Source organism: Squalius cephalus, assembly GCF_949319135.1.
Source record: "Squalius cephalus genome assembly, chromosome: 23".
Classification (NCBI taxonomy): Eukaryota; Metazoa; Chordata; class Actinopteri; order Cypriniformes; family Leuciscidae; genus Squalius; species Squalius cephalus.
This window is the reverse complement of record NC_137144.1, coordinates 30,393,718-30,415,913: the sequence shown is the minus strand read 5'-3', so window position 1 is coordinate 30,415,913 and position 22,196 is coordinate 30,393,718. Positions and strand designations below refer to the sequence as shown.

Sequence of the window (22,196 nt, the reverse complement as noted above, 5' to 3'; positions counted from 1 at the left end):
AAGGTTGAATTGGGAATTAAAAATAATATTGACCTAATTTTTTGTATGCTAATTTTATTGTTTCACATTTATTTAATAAAAAAACGTTATGCAATAAAGTAAAAAAAAAACCAACCAAAAAAAAAACATATAACAATATAACCAACTGATTATTCAGAAAAACACATAAAAAATCAAATAAAAAACAAAGCAACAATTTCATGTAGCAATCCCTGTATAAAATAAACAGTTAGGATTGTGCCTCATTTTGAATTACTAGACTATTAGAAAGTATTCACTACAACGGCAAACTAGCAAATGTCATAAATGCTATCATGGTCCTGAACATTACTTACATTACTGAGATTATGAAGACAGTAAAACTGAGATTTTCTGAATCATGGGTAGAAAGTGTAACGCATTAAAACACACCTCTTGTTTCTGCTGGAGAGTGATGCTTTTTCTCCTTTTGTTTATTATTTTTTTGTCTTCTGTAATCCTCTTGTTTCTCCTTATGACGATCATCAGTTTTGATATCAGATCTTCCTGACTGGTTACTGGCTTCTGATGCACTAGAAGAAACATTTGTCTTGGACAGATCGTCATTATCAGAAACATGATCATCTTCATCAGGACTGATGGTTTGCTGAGTGTCCGTCTGTTTCTCAGGGACAGACTCTTTATGCTGATTCTTCCCTGTAGACTGAGGATCATGATCATCTTCATCAGGACTGATGGTTTGCTGAGTGTCCGTCTGTTTCTCAGTGACAGACTCTTTAGGCTGATTCTTCCCTGTAGACTGAGGATCATGATCATCTTCATCAGGACTGATGGTGTGCTGAGTGTCCTTCTGTTGCTCAGTGACAGACTCTTTAGGCTGATTCTTCACTGTAGACTGAGGATCATGATTATCTTCATCAGGACTGATGGTGTGCTGAGTGTCCTTCTGTTGCTCAGTGACAGACTCTTTAGGCTGATTCTTCACTGTAGACTGAGGATCATGATTATCTTCATCAGGACTGATGGTGTGCTGAGTGTCCTTCTGTTGCTCAGTGACAGACTCTTTAGGCTGATTCTTCCCTGTAGACTGAGGATCATGATCATCTTCATCAGGACTGATGGTGTGCTGAGTGTCCTTCTGTTGCTCAGTGACAGACTCTTTAGACTGATTCTTCACTGTAGACTGAGGATCATGATTATCTTCATCAGGACTGATGGTGTGCTGAGTGTCCTTCTGTTGCTCAGTGACAGACTCTTCAGGCTGATTCTTCCCTGTAGACTGAGGATCATGATCATCTTCATCAGGACTGATGGTGTGCTGAGTGTCTTTCTGTTGCTCATTGACAGACTCTTTAGGCTGATTCTTCCCTGTAGACTGAGGATCATGATTATCTTCACCAGGACTGATGGTGTGCTGAGTGTCCTTCTGTTGCTCAGTGACAGACTCTTTAGGCTGATTCTTCCCTGTAGACTGAGGATCATGATCATCTTCATCAGGACTGATGGTGTGCTGAGTGTCCTTCTGTTGCTCAGTGACAGACTCTTTAGGCTGATTCTTCCCTGTAGACTGAGGATCATGATTATCTTCATCAGGACTGATGGTGTGCTGAGTGTCCTTCTGTTGCTCAGTGACAGACTCTTCAGGCTGATTCTTCACTGTAGACTGAGGATCATGATCATCTTCATCAGGACTGATGGTGTGCTGAGTGTCTTTCTGTTGCTCATTGACAGACTCTTTAGGCTGATTCTTCCCTGTAGACTGAGGATCATGATTATCTTCATCAGGAATGATGGTGTGCTGAGTGTCCTTCTGTTGCTCAGTGACAGACTCTTCAGGCTGATTCTTCACTGTAGACTGAGGATCATGATCATCTTCATCAGGACTGATGGTGTGCTGAGTGTCCTTCTGTTGCTCATTGACAGACTCTTCAGGCTGATTCTTCACTGTAGACTGAGGATCATGATCATCTTCATCAGGACTGATGGTGTGCTGAGTGTCTTTCTGTTGCTCATTGACAGACTCTTTAGGCTGATTCTTCACTGTAGACTGAGGATCATGATCATCTTCATCAGGACTGATGGTGTGCTGAGTGTCCTTCTGTTGCTCATTGACAGACTCTTTAGGCTGTTTCTTCCCTGTAGACTGAGGATCATGATCATCTTTATCAGGACTGATGGTGTGCTGAGTGTCCTTCTGTTGCTCATTGACAGACTCTTTAGGCTGATTCTTCCCTGTAGACTGAGGATCATGATTATCTTCATCAGGACTGATGGTGTGCTGAGTGTCCTTCTGTTGCTCAATGACAGACTCTTTAGGCTGATTCTTCCCTGTAGACTGAGGATCATGATTATCTTCATCAGGACTGATGGTGTGCTGAGTGTCCTTCTGTTGCTCAATGACAGACTCTTTAGGCTGATTCTTCCCTGTAGACTGAGGATCATGATTATCTTCATCAGGACTGATGATGTGCTGAGTGTCCTTCTGTTGCTCAGTGACAGACTCTTCAGGCTGATTCTTCCCTGTAGACTGAGGATCATGATTATCTTCATCAGGAATGATGGTGTGCTGAGTGTCCTTCTGTTGCTCAATGACAGACTCTTTAGGCTGATTCTTCCCTGTAGACTGAGGATCATGATTATCTTCATCAGGACTGATGGTGTGCTGAGTGTCCTTCTGTTGCTCATTGACAGACTCTTCAGGCTGATTCTTCCCTGTAGACTGAGGATCATGATTATCTTCATCAGGACTGATGGTGTGCTGAGTGTCCTTCTGTTGCTCAGTGACAGACTCTTCAGGCTGATTCTTCCCTGTAGACTGAGGATCATGATTATCTTCATCAGGACTGATGGTTTGCTGAGTGTCCTTCTGTTGCTCATTGACCGACTCTTTAGGCTGATTCTTCCCTGTAGACTGAGGATCATGATTATCTTCATCAGGACTGATGGTGTGCTGAGTGTCCTTCTGTTGCTCAATGACAGACTCTTTAGGCTGATTCTTCCCTGTAGACTGAGGATCATGATTATCTTCATCAGGACTGATGGTGTGCTGAGTGTCCTTCTGTTGCTCAATGACAGACTCTTCAGGCTGATTCTTCCCTGTAGACTGAGGATCATGATTATCTTCATCAGGACTGATGGTGTGCTGAATGTCCTTCTGTTGCTCAGTGACAGACTCTTCAGGCTGATTCTTCCCTGTAGACTGAGGATCATGATTATCTTCATCAGGACTGATGGTGTGCTGAATGTCCTTCTGTTGCTCAGTGACAGACTCTTCAGGCTGATTCTTCCCTGTAGACTGAGGATCATGATTATCTTCATCAGGAATGATGGTGTGCTGAGTGTCCTTCTGTTGCTCATTGACCGACTCTTTAGGCTGATTCTTCCCTGTAGACTGAGGATCATGATTATCTTCATCAGGAATGATGGTGTGCTGAGTGTCCTTCTGTTGCTCATTGACCGACTCTTTAGGCTGATTCTTCCCTGTAGACTGAGGATCATGATTATCTTCATCAGGAATGATGGTGTGCTGAGTGTCCTTCTGTTGCTCATTGACAGACTCTTTAGGCTGATTCTTCCCTGTAGACTGAGGATCATGATCATCTTCATCAGGACTGATGGTGTGCTGAGTGTCCTTCTGTTGCTCATTGACAGACTCTTTAGGCTGATTCTTCCCTGTAGACTGAGGATCATGATTATCTTCATCAGGACTGATGGTGTGCTTAGTGTCCTTCTGTTGCTCAGTGACAGACTCTTTAGGCTGATTCTTCCCTGTAGACTGAGGATCATGATCATCTTCATCAGGACTGATGGTGTGCTGAGTGTCCTTCTGTTGCTCAGTGACAGACTCTTTAGGCTGATCCTTCACTGTAGACTGAGGATCATGATTATCTTCACCAGGACTGATGGTGTGCTGAGTGTCCTTCTGTTGCTCAGTGACAGACTCTTTAGGCTGATTCTTCCCTGTAGACTGAGGATCATGATCATCTTCATCAGGACTGATGGTGTGCTGAGTGTACTTCTGTTGCTCAGTGACAGACTCTTTAGGCTGATTCTTCCCTGTAGACTGAGGATCATGATTATCTTCATCAGGACTGATGGTGTGCTGAGTGTCCTTCTGTTGCTCAGTGACAGACTCTTCAGGCTGATTCTTCACTGTAGACTGAGGATCATGATTATCTTCATCAGGACTGATGGTGTGCTGAGTGTCTTTCTGTTGCTCATTGACAGACTCTTTAGGCTGATTCTTCACTGTAGACTGAGGATCATGATTATCTTCATCAGGACTGATGGTGTGCTGAGTGTCCTTCTGTTGCTCAGTGACAGACTCTTCAGGCTGATTCTTCACTGTAGACTGAGGATCATGATCATCTTCATCAGGACTGATGGTGTGCTGAGTGTCTTTCTGTTGCTCATTGACAGACTCTTTAGGCTGATTCTTCACTGTAGACTGAGGATCATGATTATCTTCATCAGGACTGATGGTGTGCTGAGTGTCCTTCTGTTGCTCAGTGACAGACTCTTTAGGCTGATTCTTCCCTGTAGACTGAGGATCATGATCATCTTCATCAGGACTGATGGTGTGCTGAGTGTCCTTCTGTTGCTCAGTGACAGACTCTTTAGGCTGATTCTTCACTGTAGACTGAGGATCATGATTATCTTCATCAGGACTGATGGTGTGCTGAGTGTCTTTCTGTTGCTCAGTGACAGACTCTTCAGGCTGATTCTTCCCTGTAGACTGAGGATCATGATCATCTTCATCAGGACTGATGGTGTGCTGAGTGTCCTTCTGTTGCTCATTGACAGACTCTTTAGGCTGATTCTTCCCTGTAGACTGAGGATCATGATTATCTTCATCAGGACTGATGGTGTGCTTAGTGTCCTTCTGTTGCTCAGTGACAGACTCTTTAGGCTGATTCTTCCCTGTAGACTGAGGATCATGATCATCTTCATCAGGACTGATGGTGTGCTGAGTGTCCTTCTGTTGCTCAGTGACAGACTCTTTAGGCTGATCCTTCACTGTAGACTGAGGATCATGATTATCTTCACCAGGACTGATGGTGTGCTGAGTGTCCTTCTGTTGCTCAGTGACAGACTCTTTAGGCTGATTCTTCCCTGTAGACTGAGGATCATGATCATCTTCATCAGGACTGATGGTGTGCTGAGTGTACTTCTGTTGCTCAGTGACAGACTCTTTAGGCTGATTCTTCCCTGTAGACTGAGGATCATGATTGTCTTCATCAGGACTGATGGTGTGCTGAGTGTACTTCTGTTGCTCAGTGACAGACTCTTTAGGCTGATTCTTCCCTGTAGACTGAGGATCATGATTATCTTCATCAGGACTGATGGTGTGCTGAGTGTCCTTCTGTTGCTCAGTGACAGACTCTTCAGGCTGATTCTTCACTGTAGACTGAGGATCATGATCATCTTCATCAGGACTGATGGTGTGCTGAGTGTCTTTCTGTTGCTCATTGACAGACTCTTTAGGCTGATTCTTCACTGTAGACTGAGGATCATGATTATCTTCATCAGGACTGATGGTGTGCTGAGTGTCCTTCTGTTGCTCAGTGACAGACTCTTTAGGCTGATTCTTCCCTGTAGACTGAGGATCATGATCATCTTCATCAGGACTGATGGTGTGCTGAGTGTCCTTCTGTTGCTCAGTGACAGACTCTTTAGGCTGATTCTTCACTGTAGACTGAGGATCATGATTATCTTCATCAGGACTGATGGTGTGCTGAGTGTCTTTCTGTTGCTCAGTGACAGACTCTTCAGGCTGATTCTTCACTGTAGACTGAGGATCATGATTATCTTCACCAGGACTGATGGTGTGCTGAGTGTCCTTCTGTTGCTCATTGACCGACTCTTTAGGCTGATTCTTCTCTGTAGACTGAGGATCATGATTATCTTCATCAGGAATGATGGTGTGCTGAGTGTCCTTCTGTTGCTCATTGACCGACTCTTTAGGCTGATTCTTCCCTGTAGACTGAGGATCATGATCATTTTCATCAGGACTGATGGTGTGCTGAGTGTCCTTCTGTTGCTCATTGACAGACTCTTCAGGCTGATTCTTCACTGTAGACTGAGGATCATGATCATCTTCATCAGGACTGATGGTGTGCTGAGTGTCTTTCTGTTGCTCATTGACAGACTCTTTAGGCTGATTCTTCCCTGTAGACTGAGGATCATGATTATCTTCATCAGGACTGATGGTGTGCTGAGTGTCTTTCTGTTGCTCATTGACAGACTCTTTAGGCTGATTCTTCACTGTAGACTGAGGATCATGATTATCTTCACCAGGACTGATGGTGTGCTGAGTGTCCTTCTGTTGCTCAGTGACAGACTCTTTAGGCTGATTCTTCCCTGTAGACTGAGGATCATGATCATCTTCATCAGGAATGATGGTGTGCTGAGTGTCCTTCTGTTGCTCAGTGACAGACTCTTTAGGCTGATTCTTCCCCGTAGACTGAGGATCATGATTATCTTCATCAGGACTGATGGTGTGCTGAGTGTCCTTCTGTTGCTCAGTGACAGACTCTTTAGGCTGATTCTTCCCTGTAGACTGAGGATCATGATCATCTTCATCAGGACTGATGGTGTGCTGAGTGTCCTTCTGTTGCTCAGTGACAGACTCTTTAGGCTGATTCTTCCCTGTAGACTGAGGATCATGATTATCTTCACCAGGACTGATGGTGTGCTGAGTGTCCTTCTGTTGCTCAGTGACAGACTCTTTAGGCTGATTCTTCACTGTAGACTGAGGATCATGATTATCTTCACCAGGACTGATGGTGTGCTGAGTGTCCTTCTGTTGCTCAGTGACAGACTCTTTAGGCTGATTCTTCCCTGTAGACTGAGGATCATGATCATCTTCATCAGGACTGATGGTGTGCTGAGTGTCCTTCTGTTGCTCAGTGACAGACTCTTTAGGCTGATTCTTCCCTGTAGACTGAGGATCATGATTATCTTCATCAGGACTGATGGTGTGCTGAGTGTCCTTCTGTTGCTCAGTGACAGACTCTTCAGGCTGATTCTTCACTGTAGACTGAGGATCATGATTATCTTCATCAGGACTGATGGTGTGCTGAGTGTCTTTCTGTTGCTCATTGACAGACTCTTTAGGCTGATTCTTCACTGTAGACTGAGGATCATGATTATCTTCATCAGGACTGATGGTGTGCTGAGTGTCCTTCTGTTGCTCAGTGACAGACTCTTCAGGCTGATTCTTCACTGTAGACTGAGGATCATGATCATCTTCATCAGGACTGATGGTGTGCTGAGTGTCTTTCTGTTGCTCATTGACAGACTCTTTAGGCTGATTCTTCACTGTAGACTGAGGATCATGATTATCTTCATCAGGACTGATGGTGTGCTGAGTGTCCTTCTGTTGCTCAGTGACAGACTCTTTAGGCTGATTCTTCCCTGTAGACTGAGGATCATGATCATCTTCATCAGGACTGATGGTGTGCTGAGTGTCTTTCTGTTGCTCATTGACAGACTCTTTAGGCTGATTCTTCACTGTAGACTGAGGATCATGATTATCTTCACCAGGACTGATGGTGTGCTGAGTGTCCTTCTGTTGCTCAGTGACAGACTCTTTAGGCTGATTCTTCCCTGTAGACTGAGGATCATGATCATCTTCATCAGGACTGATGGTGTGCTGAGTGTCCTTCTGTTGCTCAGTGACAGACTCTTTAGGCTGATTCTTCCCTGTAGAGTGAGGATCATGATTATCTTCATCAGGACTGATGGTGTGCTGAGTGTCCTTCTGTTGCTCAGTGACAGACTCTTCAGGCTGATTCTTCACTGTAGACTGAGGATCATGATTATCTTCATCAGGACTGATGGTGTGCTGAGTGTCTTTCTGTTGCTCATTGACAGACTCTTCAGGCTGATTCTTCACTGTAGACTGAGGATCATGATTATCTTCATCAGGACTGATGGTGTGCTGAGTGTCCTTCTGTTGCTCAGTGACAGACTCTTCAGGCTGATTCTTCACTGTAGACTGAGGATCATGATCATCTTCATCAGGACTGATGGTGTGCTGAGTGTCTTTCTGTTGCTCATTGACAGACTCTTTAGGCTGATTCTTCACTGTAGACTGAGGATCATGATCATCTTCACCAGGACTGATGGTGTGCTGAGTGTCCTTCTGTTGCTCATTGACAGACTCTTTAGGCTGTTTCTTCCCTGTAGACTGAGGATCATGATCATCTTCATCAGGACTGATGGTGTGCTGAGTGTCCTTCTGTTGCTCAATGACAGACTCTTTAGGCTGATTCTTCCCTGTAGACTGAGGATCATGATTATCTTCATCAGGACTGATGGTGTGCTGAGTGTCCTTCTGTTGCTCATTGACAGACTCTTTAGGCTGATTCTTCCCTGTAGACTGAGGATCATGATTATCTTCATCAGGACTGATGGTGTGCTGAGTGTCCTTCTGTTGCTCAATGACAGACTCTTTAGGCTGATTCTTCCCTGTAGACTGAGGATCATGATTATCTTCATCAGGACTGATGGTGTGCTGAGTGTCCTTCTGTTGCTCAATGACAGACTCTTTAGGCTGATTCTTCCCTGTAGACTGAGGATCATGATTATCTTCATCAGGACTGATGGTGTGCTGAGTGTCCTTCTGTTGCTCATTGACAGACTCTTCAGGCTGATTCTTCCCTGTAGACTGAGGATCATGATTATCTTCATCAGGACTGATGGTGTGCTGAGTGTCCTTCTGTTGCTCAGTGACAGACTCTTCAGGCTGATTCTTCCCTGTAGACTGAGGATCATGATTATCTTCATCAGGACTGATGGTTTGCTGAGTGTCCTTCTGTTGCTCAGTGACAGACTCTTCAGGCTGATTCTTCCCTGTAGACTGAGGATCATGATTATCTTCATCAGGACTGATGGTGTGCTGAGTGTCCTTCTGTTGCTCAATGACAGACTCTTTAGGCTGATTCTTCCCTGTAGACTGAGGATCATGATTATCTTCATCAGGACTGATGGTGTGCTGAGTGTCCTTCTGTTGCTCAATGACAGACTCTTTAGGCTGATTCTTCCCTGTAGACTGAGGATCATGATTATCTTCATCAGGACTGATGGTGTGCTGAGTGTCCTTCTGTTGCTCATTGACAGACTCTTCAGGCTGATTCTTCCCTGTAGACTGAGGATCATGATTATCTTCATCAGGACTGATGGTGTGCTGAGTGTCCTTCTGTTGCTCAGTGACAGACTCTTCAGGCTGATTCTTCCCTGTAGACTGAGGATCATGATTATCTTCATCAGGACTGATGGTTTGCTGAGTGTCCTTCTGTTGCTCAGTGACAGACTCTTCAGGCTGATTCTTCCCTGTAGACTGAGGATCATGATTATCTTCATCAGGACTGATGGTTTGCTGAGTGTCCTTCTGTTGCTCATTGACCGACTCTTTAGGCTGATTCTTCCCTGTAGACTGAGGATCATGATTATCTTCATCAGGACTGATGGTGTGCTGAGTGTCCTTCTGTTGCTCAATGACAGACTCTTTAGGCTGATTCTTCCCTGTAGACTGAGGATCATGATTATCTTCATCAGGACTGATGGTGTGCTGAGTGTCCTTCTGTTGCTCAATGACAGACTCTTCAGGCTGATTCTTCCCTGTAGACTGAGGATCATGATTATCTTCATCAGGACTGATGGTGTGCTGAGTGTCCTTCTGTTGCTCAATGACAGACTCATTAGGCTGATTCTTCCCTGTAGACTGAGGATCATGATTATCTTCATCAGGACTGATGGTGTGCTGAGTGTCCTTCTGTTGCTCAATGACAGACTCTTTAGGCTGATTCTTCCCTGTAGACTGAGGATCATGATCATCTTCATCAGGACTGATGGTGTGCTGAGTGTCCTTCTGTTGCTCAATGACAGACTCTTTAGGCTGATTCTTCACTGTAGACTGAGGATCATGATTATCTTCATCAGGACTGATGGTGTGCTGAGTGTCCTTCTGTTGCTCAATGACAGACTCTTCAGGCTGATTCTTCACTGTAGACTGAGGATCATGATCATCTTCATCAGGACTGATGGTGTGCTGAGTGTCCTTCTGTTGCTCAATGACAGACTCTTCAGACTGATTCTTCACTGTAGACTGAGGATCATGATCATCTTCATCAGGACTGATGGTGTGCTGAGTGTCCTTCTGTTGCTCAATGACAGACTCTTTAGGCTGATTCTTCCCTGTAGACTGAGGATCATGATCATCTTCATCAGGACTGATGGTGTGCTGAGTGTCCTTCTGTTGCTCAATGACAGACTCTTCAGGCTGATTCTTCACTGTAGACTGAGGATCATGATCATCTTCATCAGGACTGATGGTGTGCTGAGTGTCCTTCTGTTGCTCAATGACAGACTCTTTAGGCTGATTCTTCACTGTAGACTGTGGATCATGATCATCTTCATCAGGACTGATGGTGTGCTGAGTGTCTTTCTGTTGCTCAATGACAGACTCTTTAGGCTGATTCTTCACTGTAGACTGAGGATCATGATCATCTTCATCAGGACTGATGGTGTGCTGAGTGTCCTTCTGTTGCTCAATGACAGACTCTTTAGGCTGATTCTTCACTGTAGACTGTGGATCATGATCATCTTCATCAGGACTGATGGTGTGCTGAGTGTCTTTCTGTTGCTCAATGACAGACTCTTCAGGCTGATTCTTCACTGTAGACTGAGGATCATGATCATCTTCATCAGGACTGATGGTGTGCTGAGTGTCCTTCTGTTGCTCAATGACAGACTCTTTAGGCTGATTCTTCCCTGTAGACTGAGGATCATGATCATCTTCATCAGGACTGATGGTGTGCTGAGTGTCCTTCTGTTGCTCAATGACAGACTCTTCAGGCTGATTCTTCACTGTAGACTGAGGATCATGATCATCTTCATCAGGACTGATGGTGTGCTGAGTGTCCTTCTGTTGCTCAATGACAGACTCTTCAGGCTGATTCTTCTCTGTAGACTGTGGATCATGATCATCTTCATCAGGACTGATGGTGTGCTGAGTGTCCTTCTGTTGCTCAGTGACAGACTCTTCAGGCTGATTCTTCACTGTAGACTTTTTGCAGATCTGAGGAGATTCAGTTGATCTCATTGTGGTTGAACCATCATCTTCCTGCTGAGCATTTGCTGCACAAAAAGAAACGTTTTTCTTGGACTGATGGTCATTATCAGCTGACTGCATTTCTCTGTCTGCTGGATACTCTCCCTTGTTTTGTGAGGCGACTTCTTCAGTCTCAGAGACAGAAACACTGGTGTTCATTTGATCCCGCTGATTCTTCACTGTAGACTGAGAATCATGATCACCATGCTTGGGATGGCCTTAAATAGAATATCCAAGAACTTGATTCACTAAGTTAAGAAAACAAGAATATTTTCTGAAGAGTTGTTGTTAAGACAAGATTCAAGATGACTAAAAACTCATTCACTATTACTTGTGTGGATTATTCATATTTACATACACAGGAAAACTTTGAGAATAATTTTTAAAGAATTGTACTTAAGTGTAATAATATTAGCTCAAAGGGGAAATATTAATAATAATCCATAATTACCAATTATGATTAATTATTAATATTTTGGTCAGTTAATTAGATTAACTTTGAGGTAAGCCAAATTAATATTACAATCAATTAATCAGTTCCAACGAACTCTTTGATTATTCATTTATTCTAAGGAAAATGTATTGTTCATGGTCACTGAAAAATAATTATTCCTTATGTACAGCAATTAGCATGTAGCAAGATCAAAATCGTAAAAGGGACTTTGTATGCAAACAGAGGATCAGAAACCAAATTCATAATTGTGCACAAGTTTTATTAACTAAATCACAAGCATAACTAACACTAAACAAACATAAATACATTCATACATCCATACATACATGCATAGGTAAAGGGGTGAGTGATGTGGAACCGGAAACAGGAAATAGAACTATGGAATACGATCTATTTCAGTATGGAAAGAAATGAAAGAACCATCAGCTTATTTCATAGCAATCTCATCAAAGAATACTTGCATGGCAGTTGCAATCGTGGAAAATTCTTGGATTGGATTGGATTCGTTGATTGGGTCTATGGCCTTGAAGAAAAGCATGGTGGCTTCGAGCACATGGCTGTTGTGAGTCGAAGCCTGCTGTCCTGGCTTGAAGACCAGGAGTGGATCGTTGAGTCAGTGATGGTAAAGTTGCAGTTGTTTTCTAGATTGAAGAAAAGTCTGACTCCCTTTTTGGAGTATGAAAGCATGGCAGGCATTGCTCAGGCCTGTTTGGGCCCAGGGAGCTGGGCCCAAGTGGGGGGGGGAAGGGGTCCAGCCCCTCCCCCAGTAACAGCAGAAGCTGCCTTGTTGTCGGATGAGAAGCGTTGAGAAGAGAGCGCGGTCACTGTGGTCAGTCTCTAATAAAGCCTGAGAATGGCCACCCCTCTCTGGGTTTGCTGTACCAATGAGAAGGGTGGACTGTCTGGCGGGAGTTTCTTCTGTCACCAGGATTTACAAGCCTTTGTCTTAAGCTTGCTCACTCGGACTGGCATGCTGCATTGGTGTTTAATGACACTACTAAGGAAGATTCTTAGTAATTCTAATGTGTTGCACAGCTATTGGCATATCATGTACACAATCATTTCGATCTTCAAAGTACCAATTTATCGAGACCAAACATGGTTACATAGACAGTTGGTCCCGTAATAACTACATAGTATCAAAGAGATCATAGTATCAACAGAATTATTAAAAGACAAAACACACAACAGTAAATCATTCTCAAAATGTTCTGGAATGCCTGTTCATTTCATGTCAGTCAGTTCATCAATAAATGAATGCAGGAGAGTTTGTTCTGATATCTGTGGCAGAGTTAGTTACTTGTTAGCATTCCTGAGAGTCATAAAACATCCTATCTGATCGCGGCCATGGCAACCAGGCCCCTTTCGCCCCGCCTGGGGGGTTGGGACCCTGCACTCGGATGGAAGTTTTAAAGATTTGTGTGTGCCTATGGCAAATAATTGTGTCTGATTTGTCTCAGTCGCTACAGATTCCCCCCCTTTCGGTCGTTGTTGTCCCTCTCAAGGACAACCACGAACGATGTTGAAAGTGCAGAAAGATCAGACACTGTCATACAAGGCTGGAAGGCCATGGTGGCCTCTGGTTGCTGGTGTTTACTGGAGCGGTGGTCGTTCCACCAGGTGTTGTAGACAGTAGCCAAGTACAGGTCTTTGAGTTGGTGCAGCAGGTGCCGAGGCAGCAGGTGCCTTGACAGGGTGTCACCGGTCATTCTGAAGTTAATTAGTTTCGGGGCAGGTGTTTGCCTGTGGTTGCAGGAAGGGGTTAGGGCTCTATGTAGCATAGAGAGGTTTTCAGGCCGACCTAGTGCTGGTGGCAGGAGGTCAGAAGGTAGTCTGAAGAATTGAAGTGTTGCTCCGTCCTTATGGCGGTGCTGATGTGAGCTTGCCTAAGCTGGGGTAGGCAAGGAGTCAGATGCTTGTACTTTACAGGACTCCTCGGGTGAGTCCTGTTCAGGGAGCTGGTTTGCGTGTGTCAGCAGCTCCTGTAGCTCTGAGTCAGGTGTATCCAGCTGTCCTTGTGGAGCCTCCGATTGACACCTGTGTGAATGGTGTGGAGGAGGATGTTGTCGTTGACAGCCTATGGTCATCCTGTGGTGTTTGCAGGTGGAGGGTGCTTCTCCAAGAGCTTGACTGTTACCTGGGTTACCTGGACAGTTCTGCGCTGGTGCTGGGCATGCTCAGTCCAGCTGCGTTGAATCTGGTTTGAAACTCAGTCTCTAGCTGGTGTGTGAGGCTTTGAGCACTGGTCCGCTCCTTGTGGGACGCTGTGATCTTTATAGAAGGTTGTGTACCTTCTGTTTCCCACCCAAAAGGTGGGGTAAGGAGATGATACTCTTGATCAGCCTGGTGAGGCTATAACTCTGGCTTGGGTCATGGGTCGTTGGTCCTCTTCTCTCAAGGTTCAGTCACGTTTGGCTCTGGTGCTGTAGGATGTCAGCAGCCTTGGTGGAACAGTGTTCCTTGTGAGGGCTTGTCAGTTCTTTCGGTCTCCTGTCTGGTTAGGGTCAGATTGAACAGAGGATCTGCGACATTTTTGACACCCTAGGGGTGAGAGGCTAATGCATGACCCTAAAGAGTTCAGAGCTAAGGTTTGATAGGTTAGCTAGGTATGTAGCATAAAGCTAGGTGTTTATGTGTAGCTTGTCAAGTGTGTCTTGTACCCTTATCATCTTAGCTGTGGGTGTTAGTGTTAGTAGACCTTTTTTTTGAAAAGGGCATAAGCCAAGAGGAAATAAATGACTTAAGATGGTTCTTATGGCTAAATTATTTCTCTGGACTTAACTGGTTGTTCACAACGGGCTTGGCGAAGTGAATGATAGTAGGAAAAGGACAGTTTTCCTATTCAGATTATGCTTATTATCAATCCTCAGGACTATGGTTATGCCCTAGTAATCGTTGAGATTACTTGTTTTGCAGGGTCATAAAAATGAGTGCACTTGTTGAAAATAAACAAAATCACAAATAAAGGTGTCTCTGGTTCCTTTCTGGGCCCTATGGGGACTGGAACCACATTAGAACAAGAGGGGAAATGTAAATAAATCAAATAAATGAAAGAATAGACAAGTGAATAGCTGACGGCTATTATCAAAGTAAAATAATAAATAAAAAGGACTTAAATAAGTGATAAAAACAGCAGGAATCATCTGAAATTGGGAATAATCAATAGCACGAGTGGCTAAACTTTGCACTGTGCACAGCACAAGCTGTAGAAAAAGGCTTCAAGTAAATGATGCTAACCGCTAACTGTAGCAGTTATTATTTAGCTTGGTCTAAGCTGAACGGACGCTAGGTTAGGTTGGCTTAGCCATCTAGGCTGATTTGTTTACAATATGACGTTATGCGTTTGCACTTCCTGTGACAAGTCGTTGTCAAGGGAACCATGTCAGAGCAATTCAACAGTCTATGACGAATGTCTGTACATTTGAAATGAGTCATACATGTTTAAACAAGTTAAAATGTGGCGCCTATACTTTGAGTCTTTCCAAAACTTGATGTTACATTCAGTAAAATGCAAATGTGGTTTGGCATTTGAAACTTTTACTTGTGTAATGCTTCTCTTTACTTTAAACAACTTCTTCTACTTGTTTAAAAAGTGAGGAAATGGATTTGCTGTAAGTTAAAGCTTGTCTAAGCATACAAGGTTACGTCCATCTCATGCATAAATATTGACTTTCAGCGAGTGAAACAATCTTGATCACTAAGTAGCTCTGCTTGTAGATGCAGCCCAAAATCTAGATGAATTACATCAATCTAACAATAATTTGTAAGGCCTTTACATTGTAGAAAGGAGGGGACATCACCCAAGTCTACGTGTATATAACACTGTACTGAGATTTCTTCGTCCGAACAGATTAAACAATGCTGCACTTTGGATTTCTCCAGTCAAGGCAGAATAATAAATACCGGCACAGCATGCCGCTGAGTTGAGCTTCCTTTGTCAAACAGACTTAAGCTTTAATGCTGAAATTGCCGATACTAGTTAAAAATCTATGACTTTTTATTCTTAGTAGAGATGTCGATTACAGCTATCGTTTTATCTGCACTTAAACAAGCCAGTAACTAGTGATCAAAGTGCGTATCGCAGGTTGTATCCTATTTGGATTGCAATGATCAAATGTCTGTATGGTTCGAAAGCAGTGCATAGTCTGTTGGCGCGTTGGGCTTACGTATGCATTCAAGATTTTCTTTAAGTCAGTAAAATTCTAATTTTACTAATGCCGCTTCCTGCTTCTTTTGAGCACACATTTTCATCTACTTTAAAAGTCCTATGTCCTATGCTGACTATGAACTTTGTAGCAGCGGTTTGCATTATGGTCGGGCTGTGTGTCTTCTGATCTTTGCAGTTCAGAGTCAGTGGGGTTTATGAACCCTTTCTGATGAGGCCTCGTGTGTTAAAGGCATTCTGCGTCAGGTCACACATTGTTGAGTGGGCATTGCATGGAGCTGCCAGGAATGGTGACTAACTGGTTTTGGAGAAAAAGGTTCTTGGAGCATCGCTTCATGTGTCGTTTCAGGGTTTGTCTGAATTAAACCTTTTCCTCTGCGCCTGCAGAGGCTCTCAGGACACTGGCGGGTGACTGTCGAGCCAAGGGTTTGACTCCTCCCCCCCTTTGTACAGGGCTGGGGGAGCTTATGCGGCTGATGTGAAGTTTAGCTTTAGCAAACTTTAGAAGTTTATGTGAAGTCCATTTGCAGGTGGTTGGACTGTTTCAGTTCTGTTCAGGGTCACATTCTGTTTGTCTATAATGTTGCAGCATTGTTGAGTCAGTGTTTGGACTTCAGCTCTGACTGGACACTGATGGCTTTAGTGTCTCTCTTTGAGCTCAACCAGTTTTTTAAGTTCATTTACCTCCTGTTTAAGGCCTGAGGGAGCGTGGCTAAGGAGAAGATGATGCTGGTCAGCTCTTGGTGACTCAGGCTGGGTGTCAGACGTCCGCTTTCGTTGTCGTCTAACGGTTCCCTTCTCTGCCTCGGCAGGTCGTTGTCTGCTTCAGGCTGGAGGATGTCGAGGACGTGGCTCTGCCGGTTTCCAGGTGGTTCTGGTGGGTGGCAGGGCTGGATGTCTGAGGCCTACTGGCATACTTTGTGGGAACACAAGAGAGGAGTGACAAAGGCCAATGCAAGTTTCTACAGAGGTGGCTCTGTGGGCCATTAAATTTAGTGTTGGTGAGCACACAACAAAAGGGTTTTGAGTATTCAAGTTGATGTGCTTTAAGCAGCATCGACTGATGACTGGCCTTTTACATGTCCTAAAACTATTACTCAAAACTGATGGTTCTTTTCACGTTTTACTACGAGAGTAGCAAATAGAGAAAAACAAAATAGAAACAATAGAAATCCGAAAGGGAAGGGAAGGTGTGTTCTACCTATTTAAGTTTAGCTAGGAGACATAGGTAAACAGGTGTCACGTATGGGTTAAGCTGCTGTTAGATGAAGCTAGCAGGGACACATCAAACATCAGACAAAAAGGTCAAAAGAAGAAGAAACAGCGGGAAGTGTCTCCCGTTCTGTCTTTTGCCTACTGTGCGTTTACGTTAACCGTACTTCATGTACTCAACTTGGTGCTAAGGAGTGAGGAGGGTTAAAGCACAGACAGGGGTTAGGATTCTAATGACCTGGGTCGTTACAGAAACAACAGTTGCTATAATTACTGTAATCCTATAGAGAGAGGGAAGATGTCGATAGGAAGTACCTAAGATAAGGTATAAGTAAAGGTAGAATGTCCTTATAGCTCAAAACCAAAGGAAAGGGAAACAATTGATTTAGTTAAATCTCAAATTTAGTTAAACTTTATTTAGCTGAATATGGAAATTCAGGCTGAAATAAAGTAAGTAAATAAATTGAATAAAATCAAAATCAAAAGTAAACAGGGATTGTCCTCATAGCCCTGGTAACTAAAAGGGAAATTGAATAAGCAAATTGATTTAATTAAATCTCAAATTTAATTAAATTCAACTTAACTGAATAGGAATATTCAGGCTCATCAGGTGTAAATACACCAAAATAAAATAGGGGTAGACTTAAGTCGAAATAAATGAAACACAAATAAAACCAAGGTATCTGGGTTTCAACTAAAGTGAAACCAAAAAGGGGGGGTCGAGAGAGAGAGAGAGAGAGACAGAAATAGAGAGAGGGCGGAGTAGTTTAAACCGCCTATGATATGTGCTTCGTGAAGCTCGGAAACCGGTGTGAATCATTTGTCTCAAATCAGTGATTCTGAGCATGTATCAGACTGTTAAAGTCACAGGATTTCAGTAAACGGGCTTTGTTGCGCGTCATAGATATTTAGAAATTATTCTAAATTTCAACGGTTCGTGAAACAATGTGTATTTGATTTCTATGTGATCTTGTATCACTTTATAGATTCGTACACATTTAATGACGCATTTGATAAAAGGAAGAGGCGAATTTAATAGTCTCTTTCATAAACGAGCCCTACAGTTTATTCAATTATTGTGCCTTGAAAGACACCTCATAGTATTAGATAGTTTGTGCGTTGCTATAACATGCTTACACCTTTGATCAAACCTTTGCGATTGGTTTGTTAAAGGTGTTTCATTACGCTGAGTTCTCTACACTTACACTGTTCTGACCAGCAGGGGTCGCCAAAGAGGGCGCTTCAAAACAAAGAATCATTTGTGATGCAATTGACTCCTTTGATTCAAAGCCTCGAGAAGCTTTGACTCTTGTGTTCAAAACACTACCCCTTTGTTTCAAGGGCCAAGGTCCAAAGTCTGTAGTCTTTGGTTTAAGGTTACACTTTACGCTCGCACGTGTCTAAGTTTTAGTCAGTGCTAAAAGCTATCACTCGAGGTAAAGGGGCTTGTATGCGCGTAGGGTTGCTAGCGAGCTGGCTTTGGCTACACGCATTCACTTGTTTACACAAGGGGTCTGTGAGATTGGTGCTGTTCTTCACGTAAACAGAAGTGCCTGCTCGCACTTCAGACACACTGCCAACCAGCAACACAAGTCGAACGGAGCAGCGTTCGCATTGTGCTGAAGGTTTGCACTGAGTCAGAGATTGTCTAGTTTAGACACATGACGTTGCATGTAAGTGATTCTTTCACAAATCAAACAGCACCGTTCTTTCACAGACAATGGCAAATTCCTAGTTAGCTAGGCTAGAATTTATACCACTAAATCGACGCGATTGTTTCATATGTGCGGTTTAGCAGTTTAATATGAATACAATGACGTGACGAATAATAATAAGGCCTTAAATCGGTGAGGAGGAACATCGCTCAAACACCTTAAAAATTGCTGAAAATGGGGATTTCTTCGCCCATCTCAGACTAATTTGTTCTGGTACCATCTATACGTGCGGCTAATCTGAGATTTCTTCGTCAGAGAAGGCTTACGATCACTTTAGAACTGAAATTAGGGTTGCTTTGCTAATATCAGGAACCATTTATACCGGCGGCTAATCTGAGATTTCTTCGTCAGAGAAGGCTTACGCTCGATTTATATCTGAAATTAGGATTTCTTCGCTAAAATCAGAAGTTTCTTATTGTACGATTTAAACATGCATAATAGCATTGAGAAACTTTCTGCCATTCGTAGGAAGGCATATTCAAGCAATAGTTTTGCTGATTTTATCAGAAACTTGTACGTGCATGTATGAGATGTTAATAAAAACTTATGGGACAACATATGATTGATTAATGTCTGCTTGCATACAATGTTTAATACAATTCCCAAGATTCTCCACCATATGTAATAATATTAGCTCAAAGGGGAAATATTAATAATAATCCATAATTACCAATTATGATTAATTATTAATATTTTGGTCAGTTAATTAGATTAACTTTGAGGTAAGCCAAATTAATATTACAATCAATTAATCAGTTCCAACGAACTCTTTGATTATTCATTTATTCTAAGGAAAATGTATTGTTCATGGTCACTGAAAAATAATTATTCCTTATGTACAGCAATTAGCATGTAGCAAGATCAAAATCGTAAAAGGGACTTTGTATGCAAACAGAGGATCAGAAACCAAATTCATAATTGTGCACAAGTTTTATTAACTAAATCACAAGCATAACTAACACTAAACAAACATAAATACATTCATACATCCATACATACATGCATAGGTAAAGGGGTGAGTGATGTGGAACCGGAAACAGGAAATAGAACTATGGAATACGATCTATTTCAGTATGGAAAGAAATGAAAGAACCATCAGCTTATTTCATAGCAATCTCATCAAAGAATACTTGCATGGCAGTTGCAATCGTGGAAAATTCTTGGATTGGATTGGATTCGTTGATTGGGTCTATGGCCTTGAAGAAAAGCATGGTGGCTTCGAGCACATGGCTGTTGTGAGTCGAAGCCTGCTGTCCTGGCTTGAAGACCAGGAGTGGATCGTTGAGTCAGTGATGGTAAAGTTGCAGTTGTTTTCTAGATTGAAGAAAAGTCTGACTCCCTTTTTGGAGTATGAAAGCATGGCAGGCATTGCTCAGGCCTGTTTGGGCCCAGGGAGCTGGGCCCAAGTGGGGGGGGAAGGGGTCCAGCCCCTCCCCCAGTAACAGCAGAAGCTGCCTTGTTGTCGGATGAGAAGCGTTGAGAAGAGAGCGCGGTCACTGTGGTCAGTCTCTAATAAAGCCTGAGAATGGCCACCCCTCTCTGGGTTTGCTGTACCAATGAGAAGGGTGGACTGTCTGGCGGGAGTTTCTTCTGTCACCAGGATTTACAAGCCTTTGTCTTAAGCTTGCTCACTCGGACTGGCATGCTGGATTGGTGTTTAATGACACTACTAAGGAAGATTCTTAGTAATTCTAATGTGTTGCACAGCTATTGGCATATCATGTACACAATCATTTCGATCTTCAAAGTACCAATTTATCGAGACCAAACATGGTTACATAGACAGTTGGTCCCGTAATAACTACATAGTATCAAAGAGATCATAGTATCAACAGAATTATTAAAAGACAAAACACACAACAGTAAATCATTCTCAAAATGTTCTGGAATGCCTGTTCATTTCATGTCAGTCAGTTCATCAATAAATGAATGCAGGAGAGTTTGTTCTGATATCTGTGGCAGAGTTAGTTACTTGTTAGCATTCCTGAGAGTCATAAAACATCCTATCTGATCGCGGCCATGGCAACCAGGCCCCTTTCGCCCCGCCTGGGGGGTTGGGACCCTGCACTCGGATGGAAGTTTTAAAGATTTGTGTGTGCCTATGGCAAATAATTGTGTCTGATTTGTCTCAGTCGCTACATAAGACTATTCTTATTATCTTTAGAATTCACCTTAATCCGGACCAACGTAAAAGTTTCTCAAAGACAAGGGAATATATATGTGCAGGTAAACATTAAGATACAGATGCTGAAATACTTGCAAGCAGGTCTAATATTGTTGCAACATAGATTTTACATTTACCTACCCCTAAACCTGATACTAGGGCTGCACGATGTGTCGTTTAAACATCGATATCGCGATGTGCGAATCCACGATAGTCACATCGCAGGATGTGCGATGTAGGCTGTCGTAGTTAATCCGTGATTCATTAACCTTACGGGCCAGCTGCTCCCCGGCCTTTTTAACACATATGATTCGCGGATTAATTGCACATCTTAACCATCATAGAGTGAAAGTTTATCATTTGCATGCGTTTTTAAGTCCTGTTAGTTTAACAGGGCGCATTTAAGAACGAGCAGAGCGAGAGCGAGAGAGCCCCGGCCGCGTGCGCGCTCACCTTCACCGTCTTCAAACAACACGAGCGCTGTCTTGCTCTCTCTCTCTCCCTCGCGAGTCGCGCATATTAATCAAAATCAATTGACACGATGGAGTCGAACAAAAAAAAAACTATCCAGTGATGAAATGTTTTCTGTGTTGACAAATATTGTGCGATATCCTAAACTGCCGAGGTAATTACACAACGCGTGCCGTAGACTCGCCTACATGTCCGATTCGCGAACTAATGATTCCTTTGAACCCGAACCGATTCAATTTAATGAATGGTTTTTAAACAACTGACCTGTCCAACACTGAACTCACGAGACGTCTGAATTGGTGTATATATATATATAAAAAAAAAAAAATCGGTAACACCTTACAATAATGTTCTATTTATTAAACTATTTAACTACATTAGTTAACATTTACTATTAGTAAACTGCACTTCTACAACATTGTTAATTTCAACATTTAGGCTATAGCCTTATTGAAATCAAAAGTTGTACAGTATGTGTTAACAGTAATGCACTGTGAAGTAAAATTACCAAACAATAACAGCTGTATTTTTTATAAACTAAGATAAACAAAAAAATAAATTAAAAAACAAAGATGAATAAATACAGTAACAAAAGTATTGCTCATGGTAAGTTCATGTTAGTTATTAGATACATTAACTAATGTTAACAATTCAAACCATATCCTAAAGTTACAAACAAATCATTTAATTTAAATAATACTCTGTTTAAATCATTTAAAATGAGAATGCAAGTGTGTTTAATACCCCATATTTGTTTGTAAGAAAAAAATAGATTAGATTTCATTTCATATCGCAATATATATCGTAGAAAAATAAAATATCGCAATGTCATTTTTTCCTAATATCGTGCAGCCCTACCTGATACTGAACAAAACACTGATCAGTGGGCATTTGAAGCTGTTATATATTCTTGTCAAAGG

The 22,196-nt window shown here is 42.6% G+C and overlaps 1 protein-coding gene across 1 annotated transcript in view; it reads right to left on the bottom strand.

The window, feature by feature from the left end:
- Window positions 1-13,258, bottom strand: part of LOC307151289 (uncharacterized protein) — a gene marked incomplete at its 5' end in the record, with an annotated part of 35,977 nt that extends 22,719 nt beyond the window's left edge. Inside the window, 3 exons of the mRNA XM_079859241.1 lie at window positions 412-6,346; window positions 11,045-11,313; window positions 13,105-13,258. Coding sequence (XP_079715367.1) covers window positions 412-6,346; window positions 11,045-11,313; window positions 13,105-13,258 — 6,358 coding nt within the window. The remainder of the gene's footprint in view (window positions 1-411; window positions 6,347-11,044; window positions 11,314-13,104) is intronic.
- Between the last annotated feature and the right edge of the window lie 8,938 nt (window positions 13,259-22,196).